Below are 25,875 nucleotides of genomic sequence, written 5' to 3'. Positions count from 1 at the left end.
GTAAAAGGGAGGTTTATTGGTGGAAAGATATACATGATTATGCTACAGAGCTGGAGAGATGCGCTGTGAAAGGAAACAGAGTCAGACACTAGCTCAATCAACATCACGGAGTCCCACTGTGATGCAATGGCTTTTTCCAGGACTTCATGACAGAAGAAAATAAGATTCTTGACCACTTGTTCAACATTTATGATGCTCCTGCAGGTGAAAATCCAAAAGAAAATAACCTCAGTGAGAACCAAGAGTTGCAGGTTATGAAACACAGACATTTTTTTCAAGATACAGGGTAGTCAATTCTTTCTGTGTGAAACAGACAAAAGCTGGACCAAGGTCTTGCAGCAAGCTGTGCCTGGACTCCTGAGAAACTGCTCATGAGAGAGCAGCCAGCAGAACTGCTGTGCTGAGCAGGATGCAGACCTGACCTCCTCTACATCCCAGCAGCATCATCCTCTGACTAGTGAATACACTGCCTGCATGATTCATGCCACCTGGTGTTCTCCTCAGATAAATGTATTTACTGTCCCAGAAAATGTTTCTGTTAGTCCATGTGGAAAACCTTGCTTGGGTCTGGGAAGCATAGGCTCCAGAGGGAAGACTTTTGAGGATGGTCATAGGTAAATGGTTCTTTGGTACGTATCTGTGCTTTTGGGGAAGCTTTGAAGGTATTTCCCGGTCTTTCCATTATTCTGCACTTTGGCTTTCATTCTAGATGCTAAGCTCTTCCCATGAACAGCAGCGTGGTCCCCACTTAGATTCCACTGGTTCATGGGACAGGACCTGGCCACTGTCTCTGCTTTCTGAGAAGCCTTAAGGAGACTTCATTTATTTGAGAATGGTTCCTGTTCTACTCATTCTGCTGTTGCTGCTTTATAGTTCACTTTCTTATCTGCCTGTTGGGTTATTTTCTGGCTTTCACTTACCTTTTTGAATCCACAGTCCGTTTCTGCAACAACCTCTTTGCAAGGTGATGAGTATTGAGCAACAGCATACTCTCCTGGAGAAGAAGAATAGAAACATTCTTGTTACCCTGGAGAACCCTTCTTGTGCCTTTTCCTGGACATAACCTATGCATGCTTAAACTGGAGATCCTTGAAATATCCTTTATTCTGGTGCATGTATTTTCATAACTTTCTAGTCATGCCTACTGATCACCTTGGGCATGAGACCAAGGTGAATAAAGTGAAATGAGTCTCTCCCCTGGCCCCAGATTCAGGTGCTGATGGAGTCCAGAGGAGTGCTGTTTGCAGCAGGGCTGGTTCTGGCTGTCCCTTAAGGCACGCTGTTTCTGCTGTCCCTGTCCCCACTCTTCACGCTGGTTAAAATCAAAGCCATACCTGTTTCATAGTAGTCATAGATCTGCACATGTGCTGGCTTGGGGTGGGTCACTACAAAGTCCTGCTCAACCGAGAAAGTGATTTCCTTCCTTTTCTTCTGTGAGAGCTGGGATGGAAGGTCAGAGATCACATCAGTCTTTTTTTTTGTACAGCACCATCCAGAGCAGACAAGGGTGGTAACTGACAGGCTGCTTATTCCAAATCCCACTGATGCCACACCCACAGATATGGGACAGCCATTATCCAAACACGCTTGGAGAGTCCAAAGTGAAACTGAACTGAAAAGTTAATAGATTTTTCTGTGCTGCTTGTATCACCTGATTCTGTAATTATTGCATATCCTGTTGCCAGAGGTGGGAAAAATGTCCAAAAGGACTGAGTTTAATTTTCCAGGACCTCGCAACAGTCAGGATAATAAAATTTGGTATTCCAATTCCTCCCATTTCAGACATGGACATTATGTGCCACCAAGAAACTGGGAATCAATTTACAGAGTCCGTCACTGGGGTATTGGCTTCTGTTAGTTCTACAGTGCCCTGAGTAAATTATTTGCTAAGCAAATTCTGATTCAGGGATTAAATTACAAGCAGAATTTTGCAATGATCTAGTGTAAGAGAATCAAAGAAGATCTTTCCAGAGGAGAATGAAAGCAGTGTTTCACGTCCTGTTGGAAAGACCAAGGTTTATAAGAAGCCTACCAAAGAGGCATAAACACAAGAGAACTACTTTTCTGGTGTTTATCTGCTTTTTACTGAAATAAGAAAGAATTTTGTTTAATTTCAATGTGCTAATTTTTTTTTAAATGAACATTTTTGATTTTGTAGTTGCTGGCAGGACAGCTGTCAGTTTGAAGCTCTTTGGAAGGTTGGAAAGTTACATGCAGTTTGGGAAGTAAGCAGCTTAGTGATAACAGTAGAAGACTGTTGAGGAAGAGAACATGATAAATGCACCATATAGGGGATATCCATATTGTGGTTATACCTATTACATGCTGTTTCCATCCTTTGTGAAAATCAAATCAACAGTGACCAGAACTTACATTTTGCAGATAAAGGAGGACGTGATTTTTCTTGTTTTCTACTTGCATCACTGTTTGACTGCCAATGAGCTTTGAATCAAGAAAATGGAGATAAATATATTTGTAAAACATTACAAAACAAGTGCTGCCTCAGACCCTACTGCTGCATTGGTATTCATTCTTCTCCTAGTCAAGTTTCAAGGGTTGGTAGTTGACTTTTAGAGTCCAAATAGAGTCCAATAGATTGAAAGGATGGACAAAAACCTACCACTTGACTTAGCGGGGGGTATGAGCTCTTTCCAAATGCACAAGTCGCTGCAATTCACTTGTGGAATTCTGCCTGACTCTGGTGCGATCTGCATTTCAGAGCTAGTCTGAGAGGTTTCCCACCATTTCCCGACCTGGGCAGTGCCCAGTTGTGGCTGCCAGCTGCTCGGGCTTGACCTGAAACCCTTCCTAGTTTTAAATACAGGAGGGTCAGTGTGTTTGAAGCTCCCTGGAGGGCATTCCCTCCACCCAGGAATGAACAGTGCAGCCATGCAAACACCTCACAGCGTCTGTGGCTGAATGGCTCTTAACTATGCCTCTGGTAATTTAGCCTTACTTCTCTAAGTTTACCTTATCCAGGGATGACTTAACAGGAACAAAGCCAGAGAGCATCTTCACATCAATGATGAGCATGTTGGAGCTGCTGCGTTTCCCCGTGTAGCTGAAACAACAGAGGGCCCTGTCAGGGTCTTTGAGGACTCTGTGTCTAACAGGCTGATACCAGCAGCATATCGATCAGCCTGTGGTTCTTGACTTCATCAGCAGCAGTGAAAACACACGGCAATGTTCTCTGTGTGCCTTGTCATCTGTGCAGCTGGTTTGCTGGTGGCACATTACCTGCTTACGAGGACAATATCAAATTTTGCTGGTCTGTCCTGCGGGCAGGAAGCATTTGATGTCTGTACTGAAAGCAGAAATCCAGAGGACCCCTCTGGAAGGTGAATGTTGTATCTCAATGCTGTCTGGAAGAGGAAAAAACCCTTTTGTTCAAGAATGCCAAAGTTTTTTTTGCATTCCAAAAAAACAGACTTAGTGAAGTTATCTGGCAATGTTACACTTGGTTTTATATGGAAGATGCTTGCTTATATCAATGATGAACACGTGACTTCTGCTCTTTAACAATGAAGGTGCTTGTACCCAGAGTCACCTCCCAGAAAGAAGCCAGATATTGATCAGAAAGGACTCTTTTTCATGCCAGGACTCCCCAGGACTCAGAGATGTGGGATGGAAAAAAGAGTGTTTAAATGGTTTAGGGAAATCAAACAATTGGGAAAAATAAAGAGGAGTCAGATAGAAAATCATCAAAAGAATGATTATCTTGTATGCAAAATATGAGACACAATGAAGAAGAAAGCAGACATTTACTTGCATAAATACACATCCAGTGCCATTCATTGTCAGGCTGTATTTCCCAGGGACCTCTGGAAGGGGAGTCTGTTGCACCAGGAGCCTGTTCTGATTGTTGACAAAAAATACCTTCTCAAATGGCTTTTGGGAAGTGATCTTGACTCCATTTTGTGAAGCAGAACTGTAGGTGGCCTCTCCATAAGCAGCGAGTGCTTGAAGAGCAATGACTGTGTCCTGAAGAAAAAGAAATAATAAAAGACAATTGGCTACACAGTGTGACCAGTGCAGAGGAGATCAAAGTCACTGTTGCAATACCCATCACACTTGCTTCTTCCTGAATTAGTGTATAATTCCAGGGTTCCTGTACAAAAGGAGCCATTTCATTCTCTCATGTATGCTTTAGGGCAGGAGAATCTCTCTCCTGACACAAGGGTCTCAGAACATAAAATCTGAGAAGCAGAGTGCACTTCTAGAGTTTTTCATAGTGGGGAAGTCTGTGTTTTCTGGGGAGCTACACACAACTCATGGGTCATCTGACAGATGGGACTTGGTGTTTTCTAGGCTCATCCCCTACACAAATATCTATTTATTGCTAGTCAAATTACTCTTGTAGGGTTTCAAACTTTCTATAGTTAAGAAGAGGGGGGGAAAAAGTATTTTGGTCTCCTAATATGAAGGTTTGGTTTCTCTCAGACAGCAATTAGAAAAGAGAAACAGAACTAGGTAGTCAGAGCCCTGCTGGAACCCTAAAACAGTGCCCCAATTCCTAGGACTAGCTGTGGAGTGGAAGGTAGTTTTTGCACCTGGGTAGAAGAGAAACCTCCATAGGGATTCTGCTGCCTGATGATCCACTGCACAATCCCTGAGGCCTTGGTGAGATCCTCTTTATTCCGGTTGGGTTTGTAGAGCAATGCCAACAACACGTAACTGGTGATCTCAACATCAGCCGAAGGGGCATGGTCAAGGAAGGAGGGAGATTTGTCTGATGGAGGCCTCTGCTCCTGCTCCCAGTGCTGTGAGCCATCTGAATAAATGAAGAGAGGAACCGCAACTGATTACAGGTGCCACTGCTCTGTACTGCCTTGGAGTCTCACTGCGTCTGGGCCTCTTCCTCAGAAGGACTCCCTGCACATCAATGAATGCACTGCAGATTAAGTCCACAGATCATTCATGTGGTTTGGCTCATGTGCCCACTCTCTCAATATTGCCAAGGTTACACCATCAGTAAGATCTGTTCCATCTTCCCATTTCCCAAATTCCCCAAGTGACCGAAACTCACCAACTTCCTTTGCTGATTTCTGTAACTCTTCAAGGAATGATTCACATTTTTCTGACTTGCCAGCTAAGCAGAAAGCATAGGCCATGAGTGCCTGGGTGTAAACTTCACTGATATTCTTCTCAGATGCAGTCTCCAGACAAAAAAAGGCATTTCGGATTACAGGGTACTTAAAAACAAAAAAGCATATGAGTTTAATTCAGGATAGTAGTCTTCACCTGCTCAAAAATTTATTTTCTTTAAACTTGTTCCTCATCCTGTCACTATCACAGCAATGAGAGTGGGACTTGAGCTTGTATAATGACTTCAGGAAAGAGAATACAGAATTATTCAAGGAGAGATTTCACAGGAAGCATCAAACAAATCAAGTAGCTTTTAATGGTGTTCTTGACAAGGTTGGTCCATAGATTTCACAGATAATTCCTTCTGTTTACCTCCATGATAATTATTTGCTCTGAATTTCTATAGTCAAGAGTTTGTTGTCTTGAACAAATCTAACTTAGTGGTTTCTATCCTCACTGACTTTGGTGTAACTTTAATTCTGCAATGTTGTACTAGGTTTACACCCACAAAAAATTTACAGTTTGACTCCATGTCTCCAGAAAGGATATGAAAAATTGGAGGCTAACTCATGTATTGAAGTCTAACATCTCCTCTCTAGTCACCTTTGTACTGCAAAATTTTGAAAAGGACAGATCAGCTTTTGCTCTGATGGACATTTGTTTTTCCAGGATACCTTTTAGTTCCATTTGTAGATTTTATAGATTTACCTGCAACAACTTACTTTCTTGACTGGGCTGTCTTTGAAGCTAAGCCAAGGTGTGTGGATTACTACCTGTCATGTGTAGGTCTCTACCTATCAAGTCTTTTTATTGGAAACTAAAGGATGTCACTAAATGTTTTGTGACTGGCAAATAGAAGGTGTAATCCCACAGAGGTATGTACAGTTTCTGCTCAAAGACTGGTGGTTTAAGAGATGTAGAGATGGAGATTTTCTCTGTCACAGCAACCAGTGCAGATACAGAGCATGGTCCCCTACTCTGGGAGCTCTCTCCCTCACTTTCTCTCTCTTACTACCTAGACAATTTAGCAGGTGCTGGACCCAAGGCAACAGCTGGGGACCAGTTCCATCTGAGTATCAGATAAGTCTCCTTACCGAGCTGGAGTGCCCAGCTTCCAGCATGGCAATGGTGGTGTAGGCAGAAAGCGACAGCTCGTCATCTACTCCTCCCTGGAAACAACATGGAGAGAGGAATAATCTGTAAATGCCACAGATGAGAGCCTTTCAATATTAATTGCCATGTCCCAGCTGAGAGAGTATGGACAGTTCTACAGGCAGCCTGAAGGGAAAGAGAGCAGTCACATAGCTCTTGAATAGCTCACAAATCCAGGGAAGCCTTTTCTTATTAAGTCCAAAAACATCACTCCTTCAAGCTTACACTCCTGTAACCCTATCTCAGGTGCACATAACATGTAAAGCAGGTGTACAAAAGCTGACTGAGCTGAAAATACTCATTATAAGATGTGGAGAATTAGCCCTTGGAAGAAGACAGGTATTTCGAGCAATTTATAGTTTTTGGCAGTAATAGGAGAACATATTCTTAATGAAAAAGTATAAATTTGACCAAGTAGTAATTCTCTGCTACCTTCAAGGCATTGTTGAAGAGTGTGCCAGCACTCCGGAAACATCCATCTAGCTTCTGTTTGCTGGACAGCCACAGCAGGGTTTGAGACTGGACACGGTCATCAATGTAGATGAAGCGACCAGCTTGTGCAAATGATCTGTACACAAAGGCAGTGAGCCTGCAAGGGAAGGATGGAGATGTGAGATGAGCACTGGAAGAAACAGAAGAAATCAGCCCTCCTGTTCATGCTCCTGAGAGAGAGAATAGTTAGATGAGTGGTAGCTAGATGGGACATGGGGAGAATGTCCAGCACACTCTGTGGCTGCTCCTGTCTACAGAGCACCACAGTGCAATGGCTTTCATTGGAGACAGCAGGAGTGTGAATCAGAAAGTCAGCTGGGTCTTTAGGGATCAACTTCTTCTCATGCACCTGGCCTGGCAGAGGATGGAGAGACATTTCCTTTAGTACTTCCCAATGCCCAGTCCTAGACAGCTCTGTACATCTGATTCAGCCAGTAAAGCTGCCTCTTACCTGCACCATGATAATTGAATGTAAATTCATCTCTGAGCCAATTCTGCCCCCAGTCACTTACCAAGTGTTCCCTTCCCTATCTCTGGTGCCAAAGATGCTGTAGGACCCATCATGACGTTTGTATGACAGCTGCTTCTGGTAGCCTGCAAGAACATGGAAAAGGAAGTGATCTTGGATGTAAAATCAAAACCCTATTTTGTTTGCTGACATATTTGTCTGGGAAAGAATGGAAAGGCAATGTATATCTAACAAGCAGAAGGGGAGCTCTGAGGGAATGGAAGTATGGAACATCTTGTCTGGCAGAAACACTGAGAGAATAGGCAGGGCTCTATCAGCTCAATGCTCCAAATAAGCATACAGGATCAGGATACATGTTGTGCCTGAGTGGGAAAAGAGAAGGGGATTGGAAGACAAAACCTCAAAGGAAAAACATTGGCAGTTGAATGTCAGCAAAAAGACATAAGATAAGAAGATAAAGGAAAGTAAAAAACATCTTGTTCAGGGCAAATCCTTGGGTCTCTGGGCTGTGCTGCAGCTGTGATGCCACCTGCCAGGGTAGACATGCTGCTGCTGCTGCTGCTGCTCACAGGCCCTCAGCAGGAATCTCAGCACACGTTGTAAGGGAACCACAAAGCTCTCACCGCTCATTAAGTATCCAGTGGCCTTGGATCTGACGTCCCTGCTCAGCTGCCCTGTCCTGTTCAGATAGTCCAGGACATAGATGTTGGGGGCAAACAGGACCATGTTCTGCTCCCCACAGCCAAAGGGCATCTGGAGGAGCTGGTGCAGGTTCTGCATGGCAGTGCCCATGATGTCACCTGGGGAAGAGGAGATGAGAGAGGGGGATCAGCACAACTCGTGGTCACTCAAATTACCAGTAATTTCCATTTCATAGGCAGAGTCATAAAAATCTATCAGGGGTTGGGAGGCTTCCAAAGAGAACTTTGTTCTGCTTTGCAGTCAACAAAGAATCCTTTCCCTGCCTCTCCTTGCATAGTCTAAATTGCCCTTACCAGAAACACTCCTTGTTCAGGTGCCACTTCAAGCAGATACTTCTTGCTGGAAATTAAGGGAACTTACAGGAAACTTCTGTTACCAGAGGATGGAAGGGAATAGCCAGAGCTAATTATTGCAAGCATTTATTGCAAAATTAACAGCTAATGCTGCAAAGGGACATTGATAATGTAGATGTATCACAGACCACCTCTTAGTTGTTATTTCTAGGAAAGGTAGCACAGACCCAGCAAGGGATTTCTGGAAAGAGCTTCTAAAAGTCACTAAGCAAGGATTTTATGGCTAGGGAGTCGTGTAACCAAATCCATATTCTGAACAGACTGAATAGATTCTACTAGCATCTCTGATTTGTAGGTGAGTGTGTAGAAAAACACCATACTGGTATGAATCTGGCTGAGGTCATAAGTCAGAACTGTGCTGCTGCTTCAGAGAAAGACTTTCAAAGGCACTAAATTTAAACAGAATAGTGAAGAGTGATGCAACTGGTATTTAAACTTCATCTTGCTGATGCAAAGCATTGCTGGACAAGAAGAGAATCAGTCTCTTTTCTCAAAAGTTTCCCACACTAGAGTGGAAACTCACATTTTGAATCTTGAAAGAGCTTTCATGTTGTGTTGATATATATATATATTTTTATTTTTTTTTATTATTAAATATATATTTACCAACAATAGAAAAGGAGGCTCTGGCTGATCCTTCCAAAACATTTGTAGGTAGCTCTAGAGATATGTCTTGAATCACTGCATCATCTGTGGAGAAAAATATTTGTCATTTGTAGAGGAATACTAATTATAACAGTGAAACATTCCTGTTACAAATTGCACAGTACAAAATTGCACACAAGTGACAGCAATAAAGTGAAACTCACAGCATTCACCAAGAACACGAAGAGAGAAGGGGACATAGCAAAACTGAAATTGTGAATAAAAGATCAAGTGGCCAGGTCACTGTCATTGCTCAATAGAAACCAGTGAAACAGGGTAAGGTTGGTGATCACAGGTTGTGTTACCTGTGACCCTTGGGAATTCATTCAGTGACACTATTGGTAAAGCAGATTTTTTACCTCTTTTAGGCCAGTCAGGAAACCTTAGGAGCTGTTTGCCATCAGCACTGAGATGGTGTGGGAAGGAACATTACATTCCCTCTCCCATTCCCACCAGAGGTGGAAAGCTGTAAGATACAGGTATCCATGGAATAGAGGACAGCACTCAACATGAGTGAAAGAAACACTGGACATAATTTGCACAGAAAGGTCATCTCCCTTTGAGAGCTTCATAACAGCCTTTCTGCAACACCTGGGCACATCTGGGCAAGGCACAGATGCTGCCTCAGTGATATGCACCAGACCACACAAGAATTTGGTAGCAGGGAACATGTTTTTCACTCATATTACACTCATATTAGCTGTCATATGGACAGATCTGGGAAAAAGGAAAGGGAAACCATCAACAAACACTGCAGGAAAGAGTGCAGACTCCAAACTTCCTTTAAGTTCTTCTCATAACAGTGGTATATAAGACCCTTACCTTCTGTACAAATTAAGGAGTTTTGAGTCTTTTCCCTTCTGATTCCTTCAGGCTGCAAGGAGATGGAAAGAAAAGACACTTGCAGTGGATGAGACAAAAGCATGCAGAAGAGATTCAGGGTCAACATGCCACCCCCTTCCCCAACCTCCTATATCACAGAACAAGTGGATTGAAGCAACAGTTTACAAGTTCATGGATGATGTGGCTGCTCCTAAAAGGGAGATCACATCAGATGGAGCACCTCATTTCCAGTTTCTCCTCTGCATGAGGGAGACATGTCAACACCCACTGATCCTCAGGGAAGAGGACATCAGATAGGAGTGGACTTGGTCATAGATTGAACAGCCAGACCCTGTCCCAGACAAATGAAGGTGGAGCAATACCAGGAGTTCTTTAGAGAACCTGAAAAACTTTTCCTTGCTTTTGGTACTTCCAGTGTGTTTTAGTTTCCTTGGGAAAAGGAATGCAGGACAAACAGTAAGGGCTGCCGGCAGTACCTCAACCAGCAGTGTTCTGATCTGGGTGTCCCTGTAGGCAATACTGATGTTCCTGGGAGCTTTGTCTCCACAAGCTTCATCATCCTTGGTCTCTGCAGTAATGCTGAACACCACATTACCTTAAATAGCAGCAAAAAAAGGAAAGAAATGGACCTCTGCCATGCAGGATGATGAACAAAGTAAGACATTTCATCTGATTAATAAGATGAAGAAGTTCAACATAATGCATGGTCAGTCACTCTAGGTGAGACATATGGGAAGAGAACTGATCTCTAAAAATGGCAATGATAAAGACACTGAAGCTGTGGAGAAGCTTTTTAATCCAGAGAACTGGGAAGAACAGTGGTAGGCCAAGCTCTCTGGGTTGGAAAAGCATTAAGTTTTTTCAGGTAAGATATAAACTAGTATCAATCTTGGAACATAAAACTAAGTAGATTCAAAACACTTACCAATTTCTTTGGGGAAAATATTCCAGACATAGGTCCTTCTTTGCTTGGCACATACACATCCATCATCCTCTGGGGAGATGAGTTTGGCTTGATAATCAAGGGAATCTGACAGTGAGACATTAATCTGAGAACAGAAAGAGTAATGCAATGGGATTAAGGTTTTGTGCCATATTGCAAATGGTGCTTTATTGTCAGAGGAGGTGAGACACTCTCTGCTTATATATGGAGTTAAGTGTAGGGCAGATTTAAAGCCTTGGATGATGATGATGTTTGATTAATCATCCATCAGATGTAACCTGAACAGTTTTCCCTCTTGATTCTCTCAATAGTCTCACTGTTAACACAGGATGTTAAGCATCCTATGCACACCTGATTCTTAAGGAAAAGTCCCCAGTGAAACCATTGATGGCTTGCATATCTGTGGATGGTGAATGTGCAAAGCACTTGCTTCCTTTCTCTATGGATCTTGATATACAGCTGCCTTACAGATCTGGCCTAGTACAGCTCACAAGATCTCCCTTTGCTCTGTACTGTTTGTTCTGAGAGGGCAAATCCAGTCAGGATAATCTGTTGTCAGCTAGAATGAGCAGTACCTCAGTCAAGAGCAGGTCCAGCCACCTGCACCAATCATTTTGCTGCAGCTTCTTTTGGAGATGGGATAAGGTCTAGGAATGTGGGCAGAAGTACACACCTTGATGCAGTGGTCAAGGTAGTTGAAGACAGTGGCTCTAAGCAGGAAATCCTCTCCTCGTATGATAGAGTATGGCAAGGTCAAGTCAACAAAGAAAGGCTGCAAGGCTGTCAGGGTGGCAGGCACAGACATGCCAAATCCAGCCAACCCTTCCACACAGAAAGCACTGGCTTTCCATTTGGTGATGGTGTCAGGGATGGTGTATGAGATGCTGGCTTTTCCAGTAGAGCTGGTGGGAATGGAGAAAGGATGAAAGCTTCAGAAACAGTAAATTTCAGATAACTTGCTTCTCAGTATATGCAACAAGTTTTGAGGACCAGAACTACCCCTCTTCTGTCTGCAGAAATCCTACATACAATCCCTGGAATTTATCACTAAAATTTGAGAAATTTTTAACCATTTAAATGTTCCTCTGCCCATCATATCCTTGAGTTTGGAAGGACAACTCAGAATTTTTGTTCTGTAAATCTGTATTTTAAATAAACATGTCCTTCTGAGGAAGGGAATATGACTCATGGTATATACATTGTGGCAACAGATGTCTTTAGGGACATCTTTGGAATTAGACCGTGGAAAAGAGAAGGGCAGATGGGCAGCTGATGACTGAAAAATGAGGTCTTCTGGGCCAAAAAGGAAAAAGAGTTGGCAAGGGATTGACACCTTGCAGGACATCAGAGAACATAATTAGTAATTCCTAAAGCACGGCAAAGATATGAAAGAAGCAGTACTCACTTAATTGGAACTATATCCCAAATCCAAGCTTCAGGAAAGAATTCCCGAATAGTCTCAAGGATGAGTGCCCTCTCTCGTTCCTCCCTAGCAGCTTCAGCTGGTAAGAGATAATGAGAATTTAGTAAAGCCTGGTTCATATAATGGAGATGCCCAGAAAGGACAGGTTTGAATGTGCATGGGCCAGTATGAAGGACAGTAAGTGTTTTACCATTACCTTCTGACTGAGAATATATAATATTCTTATATACACATATAGCCACACCAATATTATTAAATGCTGCTAATATATCCCTCAGTTAGGTATAACCTGGCGTCAAAGGAAAAAGAAAACATTGCTTGAAGTGTTGTGGTCTCTCATGAGCATGAGACCTAGGGCTAGAACTCAGAACACTTGACTCTTAGCTCTGATTACTGTTCACATATTCTCACAGTCTTTTCCAACTAGCTCTGGTCAGAAGGGAATCGATGTCAAGTGTTAGTTTTGTGTGACACTGCCAATTGCCAACAATTCCCATGATGAAACTGGAGATGAATCAGAAGTGTAGACCTGAAAGACTCTTTTGGGCATAGGCCATTAGCTTTAGCTCTCTCATTCAATGCCAGGACTATATTTAATATAAAAACCAAAGTGGTTAATGAGTACTGTCCATGTGTGTGTAACAAGAATACCTCCTCCTTTAGGAGAAAGGTAAATCTCTTTCCTGTCCTCTGTGTTACCTGATGATTTGATGTGGTGTGCAGAAGCCACGTGCCCTGCATTCACTATGAATGGTTGACGCCTTACAGTCTCACCAGTGCACACAACTGGCTGTCGAACCTTTGAGTTCGTAAAAAATTTAATTCCCATATCCTGTAAAAAACACATTTTAGTGTTAGCCGTAACCACTTTGTAGCTGAGATTTGTTCCATTCTTCCCTCTTTCCCATTGCTGTGTTTCCAGCACAGAGGTGCCCAGAGACACATTGGGAGCTTTGTGTGTGCTGGAAAATCACAGCAGGCACCAGAATCAATTGAGAATAGAGATCTAAGAGGAGAGTTTGTTGTGTATGAGTTTTACTAATATTTTACTAATATAAAAATATATTTTACTAATAGTTTTTACTAATAATTTACTAATATAAAGATGTATTTTACTAATATAAAAATATTCTGTTTGCAGAATCTAACACTACATAAGCAGCAACTCACTAAAGCATATTTAAGTAATGTACAGGACATTTACCCTGAGGAATTGATACACATCTGGGCCTAATCCAGACATTACAGGTGTGTAATACAAGCCTTTGTGAAAGATGTGGTCAGATGAGACACAGGGCTCTTTGGAATCTTCTTCTAGATTGAACCCGTGGAAGACGTAGCCTTGAAAGTCTTGTAGGGGATGCAGGCTGTAAACCTGTGAGGTGTAAGGAAACAGGAACTGTGAGCATGTATACATCAACCTTACCTGCACCATCAAATACTGCAAATTGCCAAAACTGAGATGATAACCTGTGTGAAACCATGCCTGTTTCCTGGACTGAGAAACGGCTGAATGGCTGGGATCAGAGGGCAGGGATCAGTGGCACAAAGTCTAGCTGGAGGCCAGCAACCAGTGATGTACCACGGGGTACTCCAGTACTGGATCTAATCTTGCTCAACATCTTCCTTGATGATCTGGATGTTGCAGCAAGGGTCTACCCTCAGCAAGTTTGCTGATGGCACAGAACTGGGAGTAGTGGCAGATATGCTGGAGGGTTGTGCTGCCAGAGACCAGTCACGGGTTAAACTAAATCCCAGATGAAAGAGGACTTGCAGTCCACAGGAAACAAAATCTGATTATTGCCTACTAAAGATGGCTTATGACCAGCACGTACCAGAAGCTGTAAAACTCTAACTCAGTCTAATGATTTCAAGTGGAGAGACACTGTAATGGAGGAGGAAGAAGCAATGGGAAGAGACAAGGCATTTGGCAGCTTACCATTTCCATGGACAGCTCTTTCTCTGGCTTCAGGAGCAGCACACTCTGATCCACTGCCCTCACAGCACAGAAGGAGTTGGCAGCAGCTTCAATGACCAGGCTGACATTGGAAGCTGGGTGCAGATGCTTTTCAGAGAATTCCAAGTGGACCTGAAATTCATCAAACAGACATTGGCATGGCTGACCGATGCTGCTGGGGCTGCTCTGACTGTGTGTGTGAGTGGAGGGCAAGAAGGACTTTCTGTTAAAGTGGAAGGATTTTCTGTTAAAGCACAGAAGATCTGCCTGGAGAAGAATGTCTGGTCTCCGCTGTAGCTGTTGGCCAGGCCTCTGTTATAACAGGGACTTAAGCAATAAGTATATTTAGATTCTTGTGATATTAGGCAATAAGCATATTTAGATTCTTTAAATGAAGCCTACCTCAAGTGATTTAAAACAAAGTGTGATTCTTTTGCTGTCATTATCAAATCAAATGGAAAATTATTATGACTTGACTACATACACTAATCCCTACCTTGAGAAAATCATGTTTTTCTTAGGTCCATGGCCCATGTTAGCAATGTATAAAACAGATTTTGAATCTATTTGGAACAAAATCTGTTTCACATTTGTTTTAGATAAGTGGAAAAAAATAGGAGGGACAATTAGAAACATTTTGTTTCATTTCACTTGGTTTGTCCTGTTCTACAGTTTCATGCATTTTAGCTTTTAGGAGCTAAAGATTAGAAAAAATATTACTGGTGAAATCTGAGTTTATAATGATGAATAAAAATGTACCATAAAAAAAAAAAAGAGGAAGAAATACTTAAACCCCAGACTACTATTTTGGCTTTCTTTTCTGTGTGTATTTAGTTCTGCTGAACCTAAATTGAATTTTTCAAAAAAGAGTAAAAAATTAGATTGAATGATGAAGTGGGATTAGTCTAAAGTGTGTTCACTATGTTGAAGAATAGAAAGTCTAAAAACAGAACTGAACACTAGTAGAGTTAAGAGTGTCATGAATAATTTGGGATTTATGTGGGTCTCCTGAAAAGTTTTTAATGTTAAAGGAAGATATGTCTTCTGGCAATAAGCTCAGGAGGTAGTGGTAGAGGAAAGATATAAGGCCAAAGAGAAAAGAGAAAAATAAAAGGAGTAATGTAGAGAGAAGGAGAAGGAGACAAGAAACAAAACTGGAAATCTCTTGTGAATGTCTACACAAAGAATTTGTATTTATCTGGCAGCAGGTAAGGCTTGCTATATCTTAGTGCCTCTCACCTTGTGTTTGAAACACTTCTCAACTGGCAATGGAACACTGTCTGCCACCAGCTCCTTGTCAGGGTGTAAGGTGTACACCAGCAACCGAAGGACTGGAGCCATTTTCTCACTGACCACAAGGGGAATGGTGAATGTGCCATTCTGGCCTGTCAGAAGAAATAAAGGCATCAATAAGGAAGGAATATCAAAGATTTACTGTAATAGTAGCTAAACTCAACAGGTCTGTAACTTTACCAGTCAGTGGAGCAATCTGAATATGATAAACTGAACAATTTTCCAGGAGGTGATGGGCCTGGATTTAATCCAGGTGGTCTCAGATTTATTGCAGATTTGAACACCATATTCAGATAGGACCCTAGAGCAGACACTCTGCATTCCCTATGTCATCCTTTGGGAAGATCTTTGGAGAACACTATTTGACTAACATAAAATTCAGTAATTGCTGGACTAAACCTGACTTTATGGTGATCTTAGTGGTAGTGCTACTGTCATGCACACAAGCATGGGTGGAGAGAGATGCGGCCCTTCCTGTTGCTGCTGTATTCAACCATCTGGGTGTTTGGTTGTTTCTTTGTTTGTTTTAATGCAAAAATATAGATTGGCAACTTAACTTACCAGCTTGGACATTAACTTTAATTTCCCCTGTAAGGACAATCTTGCCTTTTGCCATGCCCTGTGCAGAGAATATCAAGACATGTATGGGTTGGCAGAAGTTGGAGGGAGAAAGCAGCAATCAGGTTCATTATGCGTGGACAGGACAATCTACAATGAGATGATCTCAAATACTTAAACATAAGCCTTAGGGCATGCTGAATATTCCCACTGCTGCTGCTGGGGACCTTGTTGCTGGTCACAAAGCAGAAGCAAAAGGAAGGGAAAAGGGGGACAGAGAATGCCATGAAGATGACTCACTGCTGTAATTTCCTGTGGATGGATCGCCAGAGAGCTGACCAGCAAAGCCCTTTCAGCAAACCAACCCACAACCTCATACTCACCACATAGTAGAAGTTCATGGTGCTGATTCTCTTGTATCCTTCTGTGTTTAAGACATAGTGCACAGTGATCACCCTCTTCTGCCCACATTTCAGGTCTTTCCACACGGGCTCAATCCTCACAAAACTGCCAGTCCAAGAGTAGAAGCGCTGGACGGAGAGAGACGCTTCTGGGTAGTAAGGCTCTATCCAGCCTTCATAGTGGCAGTGGTCACTGGTTTTATAAACTGCCTGAACAGGAGAGGGAGTGGGGAATAAAAGGAAAACAAACACATGTCACTAGGGAAGTTGTCATCACATTCTGACATCAGAATGATTAGTTCACATAATGCATATAGATAAGAACTGCATCTAAAGCAAAACTGGTGAGGAAAGAACAGCCTTGCAGCAAGCCATTGCATTCAAGCCATTGTATTGCAAGAACTCAGATGCTTTCCTCACTCCTCTTATAGTAGTTTTTGAGAGCTGTACACAATGAAGAAAGATGAAGAAAGCATATTTTTATTACCAGAATTAAAACCTAATTCCATCCTTTTTTTTTGGTTCAGTTTGAGAGCAGCCATCTCTCTCTTTGTCTTTATTTAGCCTTGTTTTGTACTCACTTTCAGACTGATCTCGGGATCAAGCATTTCGGATGTGTCAATGCTAAACTGAGCAACACCATTATGATCCGTGGTGAAGTTGTCTGTATTCCTGTTATTGACATATAGCTGAATGACCTCATTGGAAATTGGAGAGTTGTCTTTGTCAACCAGCTTGATCTGTAAAAGGGAATGTGAAACATGTTGAATGTTTTTCTGTATGTAGGTACTGATATTTTGCACTCCTTTGCTCTCCAAACAGCAGAATTACTTTTTTGTCTTCCTTCAAAGCCATACTTGATGACTGAAATTTCTGTCTTTGCTTTTTGGCAACTATCTGAGCTACCTTATGAGGTTTGGAGCAGGAGCTTCCTCAGCATCTGCCACACCACTGATAATGTCCTCTTGTGGAGCAAGAACTTTAATGAATCATCTCTTTCCTGATCAGTCCCTTCTGACTATACATTTCCAGTTTGAAATATATATTTTCATTTCTCCCTTTCTTTTTTTCCTTCCTTACTCTTGAGAGTCTGCTGCTGCTATTTGCAGTGTGTGAAAACCTTTTCTCCACATCTTTGCTTTAAACATTTTTCTGATTCTGTCTACACTGTCTCTGCTGTTTATGTGTTAAACAAGTAACAGATCACATTAAGTAAATTCTATGTTGCTAGAAGTGAGTATTAATTTTGATTTTTTTAAAGAAAAAGAACAGAGTGGGAATGCGAAGCAAATAAGAAAGTTATATAGACTTTACAGAGGGGAAAAGCCCCACCTTTGAAAGACAATTTCGTCTCCTTTCAGTGTTACTGGTCCCCTTTATTTTTTTCCTCATTGGCAAAAAATGAACCGAAGGAGAGAGATTTATCCCTATCCTTTAAACAACTGACAGAGTTATGTGGGTATTGTCATGAAACAAAATAATGAAAAACCTTTCTGAGACAGAAACTCTTGTTATTTCCTTGATTTTTTGTGTGCTTTAAATTCCTTTCCCTCTTTCTTCCCTCATCCACCAGTGCTTCTGTTCATGTCTGGCTGGCATGTGATGGTCAGATCTGAAGGGAGAGGCAGTGATTTATAGCAAGCTTAAAATGCAAGATAGAGAAATGCTAGCTAATGAATTGTTCTGATTTCAAGTGTTTCTGGCAGAATCAGACTCAGAATGAACTAATAGTCTTCATCATTCAGAATTACCAGTAGGGCATTGTATGTAAGGAAAAGGACTGGGGAGAACAAACAAACAGTCCCCTAGATGTTGCCATCATTGTTGTTATGTGATTGCCTCTCAATCATCTTCAGCACAAGCCCTCCAAGCTCTTGCTTACCTGTCCAAAGTAAGGAATTCCTCTTCTGAAGTGGCGATCCATGTTCTCAAACTGTATGGTGCTCACCACCCGAGTTATGGAAATAACCTGAGCAGCTGTAAATTGCAGGCCTGGAAGACATGCCCAGAGTCAGGAGAAGATGCACTTTGTCCTGCACAGAGCATCTGCAGAGTTTGCCTGGAGATGGTCACTGTGCTTGCAAAAACAACCCTCCTTAGGGGGACATTCTGGTACTCAGCAAGCAGAGGCTATCTCCTATTCTCCTTCTTGACCACACCACTTTTGCTGTTTCTGCCTGCCTGGAAGGGATTACCTGTTCCTTTCTCTGTCACAGTGGCTTTCACGTCAAGGTTCCTCATGTAACCAGTGCGATGTAACTCAAAGATGTTGGAGCTGAAGACATGAGAGAGGCAACCATCTGTCTCCAGCTGGACAGGGAAGAAAACAAATCCTGTTGTCAAGGATCATAGCTTGCAAAGGGTGTTGATAATATACAGGATCCTTCTTTAGTGAGTGAAGCCTTTCCCAGTACTTTCAACATGATTTATACATGTTTATGGGAAACTGAGTCATGAAAAAGAAGCATGTCAATCCTTCAGGCCTGCAGGAGGCCAAGAAGAGAAATGAGGTGCCCCGAACTCCTAGCTAGTCATACAACAGAGAGATGAGTAGGGTGAAGAGAAGCATGAAAGAGAGAAAGCAAAGCGTGATGAGCAAAGGGAGAGAAACAAGAACAGAGAAGAGAGGAAAAGCATGAAGAGGAATAATAATTATGTGTCATACATTTTTGGTAAATGATTGACAAACTGGGCTTTTCTTGCACCTCCCGTATGAATCAAAATCCCTGCACACACTGAGCTTGACTTTCCCTTCAATAGGCTGGCCATAGGTGTACCTAGGGGAAGAGGAAATATGATCTGATGAGGTCTGTGAGCTAATGCTTGAAAAACAATCTTAAGCTAATGTGTGCAGGAATAGATTCAGGACAGCAGTGAGCTGGGAAGCCAGAGCATGGAATAGTTTCACAGGTTTTTCCTAACTCTCCTGCTTTAACAAAATAGAAAATACAACTCAGAAATCAAAATTAGTTATTTTTCACACCTAAACCTATGAAACAAAGCTACACTTTGAATGCAAAAACAAAACATAATGAACAGATGTGGCTACTGACCAAATTAAGACTGTTGTCTCCAATCTTCAGCTTAAACTGGAGTTCCAGGCTCACTGAAATCAAAGCAAAAGTCCTCATATCTGCTAGAGGATCGGGATTTCAACTCTGGATTCCAAATTACAAGATCTTGGTGTTGGTGGAAGCAAGGTCCTTCTGAAGCACCAAGCTTGGAGGGGGAGTTAGACAGCGGGAGCCATAAGATCCCTGCTAGAATTTAATGCTACTCTGCTTTATGAAGGTTTCCCTCTGAAGTGGGTTATTGGGAGTGGACACATCCTACTTTACCAGGGAACACCTCAAAAGATTTACCTACCTTGTACAACACCATGTGGAACCAAACACTTATACAATAAAATGACATGAGCAGACAAATAAATGAAAGCTCCAAAGACCAAGTCAACCCTCAACGACCAAGTCAACCCTCTTCTGGGGCCCTACATATTTTGGCTTCTTCTCTAAGCCCTCTTGGGTCTTTACCCAGTCCTTGGGAATTTCTTCCACTTTGTCATATTTCCTGACAACTCTGCACTTGGTACTTACAACCCACAGACTTTCACCGTGAACTCCGAATCCAGGACTGTGAGGCTTTCTGGTGCCGTGACTGTGACATCAAACTTGGGCAGCACTAGGATAAAGACCAAAACCAAAAAACTCAACACTGGCATATTGTAGATTTGCAGACCCTCACAAGATGAAAGCTAAAACAAGGATATCTCTTCTTGTTAGAAATAGAGGGAATGGGATATCAGAACCCAGGTGGCAAAATTATTAAGAACTGGCCTGATCTGCAAAGGCTTACTGAAGCATTTCTGCAACAATTTGAAGAGAAGACAGGACTTCTGAAACAAATGCTGTGATGTCTAGATGCCTTGCAGAGTTTTGGCAAAGAAAGATCATGGATATAGCTGGGAAAAATTTAGTTTGTCTCATTGAAATTTGCAATCAATGTGCTGATTTCTTGTGCAGATTATTTTGCTGGCTAATTGTGTGACAAATTGTAAATTTTTCTTGGGGTTTTTTTACTGTTCTCTTTCTTTTTTAATCTCCCCAGTTCTTAATGACAATTGAAGCTGCATTTGCCAGGAAGCCGTTTGATGTTTTAGCAGTCGAGAAGGTTGCTGGATATGGGCTCATCTCTGATAATATTTCCTACTGAATAAAAAAAAGGATGGCATTTACCATATTCCTCCACATGGAATGAGTGGTTTGTTCTATCTCCTGACTTCTTTGATACAATAATTTTGTAGTTCCCCAGGATAGGCTCTTCAGTGAGTGGGAATTCCAGCTGAATAATGTTCATCTCTGACTTCACATTTTGCCACTGCAAGATCCTGTTGCCCCTTGGATCCTGAAGAAAAAAAGAATACAGACTCAGGGTTTTTTTCCTTGGAAATCTTTTGCTACTAGCTCACAAAACCAGCAGCAGAGAAGAAAACAGAGCAGGTTGCTTTAATGTACTGGAGAAGCTGCTTAGTGCACATGCATCGAGTTAAATTGAGTCTTTGTACTCTGATTATTCGTGTTATTATTAATGTTGTTAGAGTCTCATCTATTGTTCCCAATTTAGGCATTCTCTGCCAGCCTACTTATTAGTCTCAATCATCAGGGAAAGTTGCACAATACTGCTCTTTCCTGCTCTTTAGTATATGTTGCTCTAGATTTGTGTCAAGAGGGGAGAGAAAGAAAATCTTCTTTGTGCTTTCCCTTCAGCCAAGTTTATCCCACACAAATCTTGGCCTTTAGCAACCCCAGCTTTTTTTTTCAGCTGCCAGAAGAAGGAAGGAAACCTTTCTTCAGCATTCACTGGGGTGGCATTTTCCTCTCAGTATATGTTATGCTAGCTAGATTAAAGAAAACTCATTCACACCATTTCCTTGGCTCTTTACAGCCATGGCTGGAAGAAAAACATGTGGAGGGCTCAAAAGATGTATGTTCTCACTGCAAAGAAAATAAAGTCCCCTGACTTCACAGTGTAACACGAAAACTTGCAAGTATGCTGTCTAGACTTGAACTGCAATTCTTTTAAAAATCCCCAGAAAATGCCACGAAAGTACTGACATAGTTAGTAGCTGTATTCACAACATATATTTGTTCATAGTTTTTAGCAGCACTAGAGTTTTGAAAATACATACCCCAAAATAAGTTGAGCAAACTGGGGGAAGGGGAGAAGAATCAAAGGCAGACACAAGAACACTACAAATTTTGACTGCTGGAATGATTATAGGTGTGCTCTCCATGTCAAGCTCAGAGCATCCTTGTTTTAAGGAGTTTTTGTTAATTTCTGCTGTTGTACTGAGCAGCGAGGTTTGTCTGTGTATGGACACATTCAGTATAGGACATTCATATGAGGACATCTGCCCAGAGTAATCCAGTACAAAGACAAAAATTTCTTACCTGAATTGCAATCAAGGGGTACTGAAAGAAGAAAAAACAGAATGGAAGAAGATATTAGGTGGCTGATCAAACACAAATTGTTTTTCCTCAGGAAAAGAATATATACTTGTGAGAAGTATATAACAATATTCAGTATAACACCATTCATCAGAGGTCCTTATCTCCTATTTTAATCAGTTTAACAGCAATTTTACTTCAATAAGAAGCTTGCATAAAGGAGAGAGATGAAATGAGAATGGTAGGACAGTTTCTGATCATACTGGTTTTAGTGTAATCTCAGTGTGTATGAGTGAGCAGAGCTATAGAGCTGCACACAAACCATGATTTGGGCTTCTTATTAGCACCAGCTCTTTTGCTACCACTGTGCTGTCTCCTGCATTACAAGTGCAGGAAAGGAGGCCAGTGAAGACCCTTCCAGTAATTTCCTTATGATTATGAGCATGAAGAGGGACTGCTGGCAGTGGTAATAATGCCTCTGAGGAGATAAATAATTGTGGCAGCAATTTCTCTTTCATTTCCCTCATTTCTAAAACAGGCAAAATGCCAGGTGGATGATTTACTGATGCCTGCAAGCAACATTTGCTGAACTGTAAGAGCAGGAGACTGAACGGTGGCCTTTCTGGTCAGAGCTAAGATAATGTCTGTGGGAACAAAGTGGAGGGGGTTTGAGCCTCTTTCCCAGCGATAACAGAAGGTGTTGTGTCAGGAATTCAAACTGCTGCACACTTGCCTTCTTCCCTGTGACTCTAATGAAAGGCTGGATTACACCGTGTGCTCAGGAAATCAGGTTAATTCTTTGGCATTTAGTCTCTGCAACATCCCTTTTTATCCACAGCAATCCTCTATCTAAAATTTGAGAAGAAGTAGTCTCCCAGCAACTTTAAATACAGGGGAATATTACTGGTCACTCACCTTCTCCTGAACAGGTTTAAAATTTAAATCCAGGGCAACAACACGAAACCTCACTGGAAAAGCAAGAAACAGGGTGTTAGCATTGACCATAGTTTGTGTGGCTAAGCATGATGTTTTGCTTTCATTAGTACTCCCAGTTTCAAAGATCTTCCAACAGTCCTGCTTGCACAGGATGCACATAATAAAATGCATCTGAAGGTAGAAGAGCCCTACACAGACTTTGATTAAAGGTGTTTTCCCTAGCATCAAGTTCACGTACTCTTTCATAAAAGTTTCCTTTAATGTTAGTAATGAAAAGTTTACTTTCATGAAAGTTTAACCTCACAGAAAGGAATGACTGAACAAATAAGAACTGTATTACCTTTTCATAATTTGGTTTTGTCTGCTGCTTGCCCCAGCTCAACACCAAGCCATTTGACCAATAAACAACCCATATTGCACACCTTTGTGGCATGAAATTCCAACTGGTAAGCTTTTCTTCGATCTATGTAGATAGAACAGATCTGAATTAAAGCAAAACTAATCTAGTCTAATGGCTGCATGTGACTAATCTCTGGGAATAAGTCTTCTTCTCTGGTTTCCTATTGTGTGTGCTAGAAACCTTAAAGCCTAGAAATTGATACAGGAATGGATCTAGAATAATGCAGCTCTGCTTAATGGCTATGTGTGAAGCATGGATAGGGGGATAACATAAGTGCAGGAATGCAACTCTGCAAGAAAATAAAACTCTAATAAAAATCTAGAGTCCAAACATATCAGAGGCCAGAAGGTAAATAGCATGATTTTGTCTTTAACAACTTATAATTAATTTTAAAGTAACAGATTTCACTCTTGTTGTTTAGGCTATTTTGATGCTGACCAGCACCACAGAGGGAAGCATTGTTTTATGCCAGGTATTGATCTAATCACCTCTACCCACTCTCCTGGCCTGTCATCAGTAATGAAAGAGCAGCAGTGATAGTTTCTGTCACCTGGGAGGAAGGGACAAATGAAATAAAAGAGATGATGGGATGACAGTCTCCTGACATCCTGAAGATGACTCCCTAATCTCCACAGCAAATACTGTAATAGTTTTAACAGGAACTCTGAAGAAACTGCCCAGAATGTAGCTCAGCCTGGAAAACACCAGACAGAGAAATTCTGTCTGAGGAAATTGCCTCCTTAGGCCATGTTATATACAGAGTGGACATTCACCAGTCTGTCCTGGTTTGTAGATGGGTTTGTCTGTCTGCACAAAGACGATGCTGTCCGTGTTCCAGATCATCACTGACCGCCTTTCCTCTAGGCTGACAGTGCTGCCCTTGGCAGAGAAGGAAATGAAAGCCAGGGGTGCAGAGTGGGCAGGAGGAATCTGTGAAGAAAGAAGGAACATGGGGACGTCGTTAGTCTTGAAGTAATTTGCTCCAGAACCTGTTGAACAGCAATACTTGTGACCTCGGCTCCTACAACAAGACACAATCTCACTTCAACCAACTTCATCACCTTTATGGGCTTTTTCTTATTACTTATGTCTACAAAAAATGCTTCCTTTTCTGTTAGTATGATAATCTCCTATGCTTCCTTTTTCCTTTAACAAGTCTTATTTCTTTCCCTGTTTGTTCCTTTCTGCGCTCTCTGCCTCTCTGCTTGAATTTTCTTGTCCTGGTTTACATTATTTTCCCATGGGGACATAAATTAAAATTAACTTACCTTGAACTTGAAGCATTGTAGACCACTGCTGGCTGTCATGGTTTTCTTAAAAATAGTGGTATTAACAGAGCTGTATTCTAGGATTACTCTGACAGATACTGTCTCGTTGAGGTTATGGAACTGCAGGCAACCCTGTCCTGGAGAGTCATTTTGGAGGACAGCAGGCACCATCAGGACATACTGCCTGTGAAATCCCAACATCAGTGATCACATTCACATGTAAAGGAGAAGCAGCCTCATCCGGATAAAGCAAACACACAACACCGTTATTATTAAGTACCCACCAGTTACTTTAGATTAAATGGACACACTGCCAGTGCTCCTCACTCTGTCCTGCAGCTCTGAACTAGCCCAGTCCTGCTATTGCCCCCAGCTCTCGCCCTTTTGCTCTTTATCTGAGCCCTGGGCCCACCTGGTTTTAGCAAAGCACCCTGCTGTCACTACTGCTATTGCCTTTTCTGGGCACACATCAACTCCCATGGAAGTTCTGCAATTGGTGGAAGGTCTGAGCATATGAAATGAAAATGATTCACTTGCCATACCCATTCTGCTTTAGCTCTCCAGCTACAAAAGATTTAAGTTTTAAGTTTCAGAGTATTTAAGTTTCAGAGAAAAATCACTAGCACAGACTAGCACTGTCTTTAAAGCCTTTTCACAAACACTAATAGTAGTAAGAGGGTGGTTCTTACGGCTCAGGTTCCTTTGCAGCTGCTGCATGCCAGAGAAGAATAGCCAAAAGAAACTTCAGCCACATTTTTCTCACTGGGAGTCAGAAGAAAGAGATAAGTTCTCTTCCCATGAAACAAAACCTTGCCTACTAGTTTAATAGCTCTGCAGCATCCCTCATCCGGCGCTCCAGAGGAAAGGAGTTTGGTGTTCAACTCCTCCCTGGCTCCTTCCTTTGATGTTAGTGCCTTTATAACTGCAGCAGGGGGTGGAGATCCCAGTCTACCCTGCTCCTTGCAAGAACCTCCCCTAACCCTACTGCAACCAAAATCAACCCATCGTCTCCAGACTGCAACATTTCACTGCACTTCTCTGAATGTCTGCACACACCAGTGGCCTTGTTTTCAAGGAAAGGGGCTTTGGGTTTTACAGTAACTGAAAAGCACAAAGTGACCTAAACCCAAGTCTGTCATACCAGATTAACGTTTGAGGGTTTCCCCCATTGTTCTTGGAATTTACCGACTGGATTTACAGTCTGGTTGAAGCAGACCAATATTCTGTATATTTGTCACCAGATTCTGACTAAAATAATACATTGACCTCTCTTTTCCCTTGCTTCATAGGTGTTTTGAAAATTGATGAAATGGAAAAACAGAGAAGGTAGAAACAGAAAGAGATCTACAAGGTCTCAATTGCTTCTACCTTAGCCATTGAGCACTTGACAGTGAAGTTTGATTCATTTCAGCTCAGGATTAGCCAGTCACTGGGTCTATGGGAATTTGTTGGTCTCCCAAGTTTCCAGTTTTCACACCTGTGTGGAAGCTAATGGAGTTTTTTTATTAGGG

The 25,875-nt window shown here is 41.9% G+C and overlaps 1 protein-coding gene across 1 annotated transcript; it reads right to left on the bottom strand.

The window, feature by feature from the left end:
* LOC131080242 (ovostatin-like) lies at positions 1-25,133 on the bottom strand. Its single transcript, XM_058018406.1, has 36 exons — positions 25,054-25,133; positions 24,365-24,548; positions 23,870-24,026; positions 22,676-22,728; positions 21,764-21,784; positions 20,549-20,717; positions 19,910-19,994; positions 18,982-19,093; positions 18,512-18,626; positions 18,199-18,308; positions 16,898-17,056; positions 16,299-16,526; positions 15,919-15,976; positions 15,304-15,449; positions 14,047-14,196; positions 13,312-13,482; positions 12,807-12,939; positions 12,090-12,186; positions 11,358-11,586; positions 10,667-10,790; positions 10,218-10,336; positions 9,721-9,772; positions 8,860-8,943; positions 7,822-7,998; positions 7,242-7,323; positions 6,670-6,826; positions 6,180-6,254; positions 5,027-5,192; positions 4,551-4,771; positions 3,766-3,981; positions 3,238-3,362; positions 2,971-3,061; positions 2,374-2,442; positions 1,335-1,440; positions 921-994; positions 1-198 (listed from the first exon to the last, which is right to left on the bottom strand). Exons 1-36 carry the CDS (start codon positions 25,116-25,118, stop codon positions 181-183), a joined length of 4,398 nt encoding a protein of 1,465 aa, XP_057874389.1. The 5' UTR covers positions 25,119-25,133; the 3' UTR covers positions 1-180.
* Between the last annotated feature and the right edge of the window lie 742 nt (positions 25,134-25,875).

Source organism: Melospiza georgiana, chromosome 2 (genome assembly GCF_028018845.1).
Source record: "Melospiza georgiana isolate bMelGeo1 chromosome 2, bMelGeo1.pri, whole genome shotgun sequence".
NCBI lineage: Eukaryota > Metazoa > Chordata > Aves > Passeriformes > Passerellidae > Melospiza > Melospiza georgiana.
The sequence above is the reverse complement of the archived record's forward strand: the minus strand, read 5'-3'. Positions and strand labels throughout refer to the sequence as shown.

Bases quoted from the DNA above. Each gene is read 5' to 3' on its own strand.
- LOC131080242 (XM_058018406.1), bottom strand. From the start codon at position 25,118: ATGTGGCTGAAGTTTCTTTTGGCTATTCTTCTCTGGCATGCAGCAGCT. The intron at 8,944-9,720 runs GTAAGGGTCTTA...TTTTCTCCACAG, and splicing joins CTCCTTAATTTGTACAGAAG to ATGATGCAGTGATTCAAGAC. The intron at 7,999-8,859 runs GTAAATATATAT...CCTCTTCCCCAG, and splicing joins AGCCTCCTTTTCTATTGTTG to GTGACATCATGGGCACTGCC.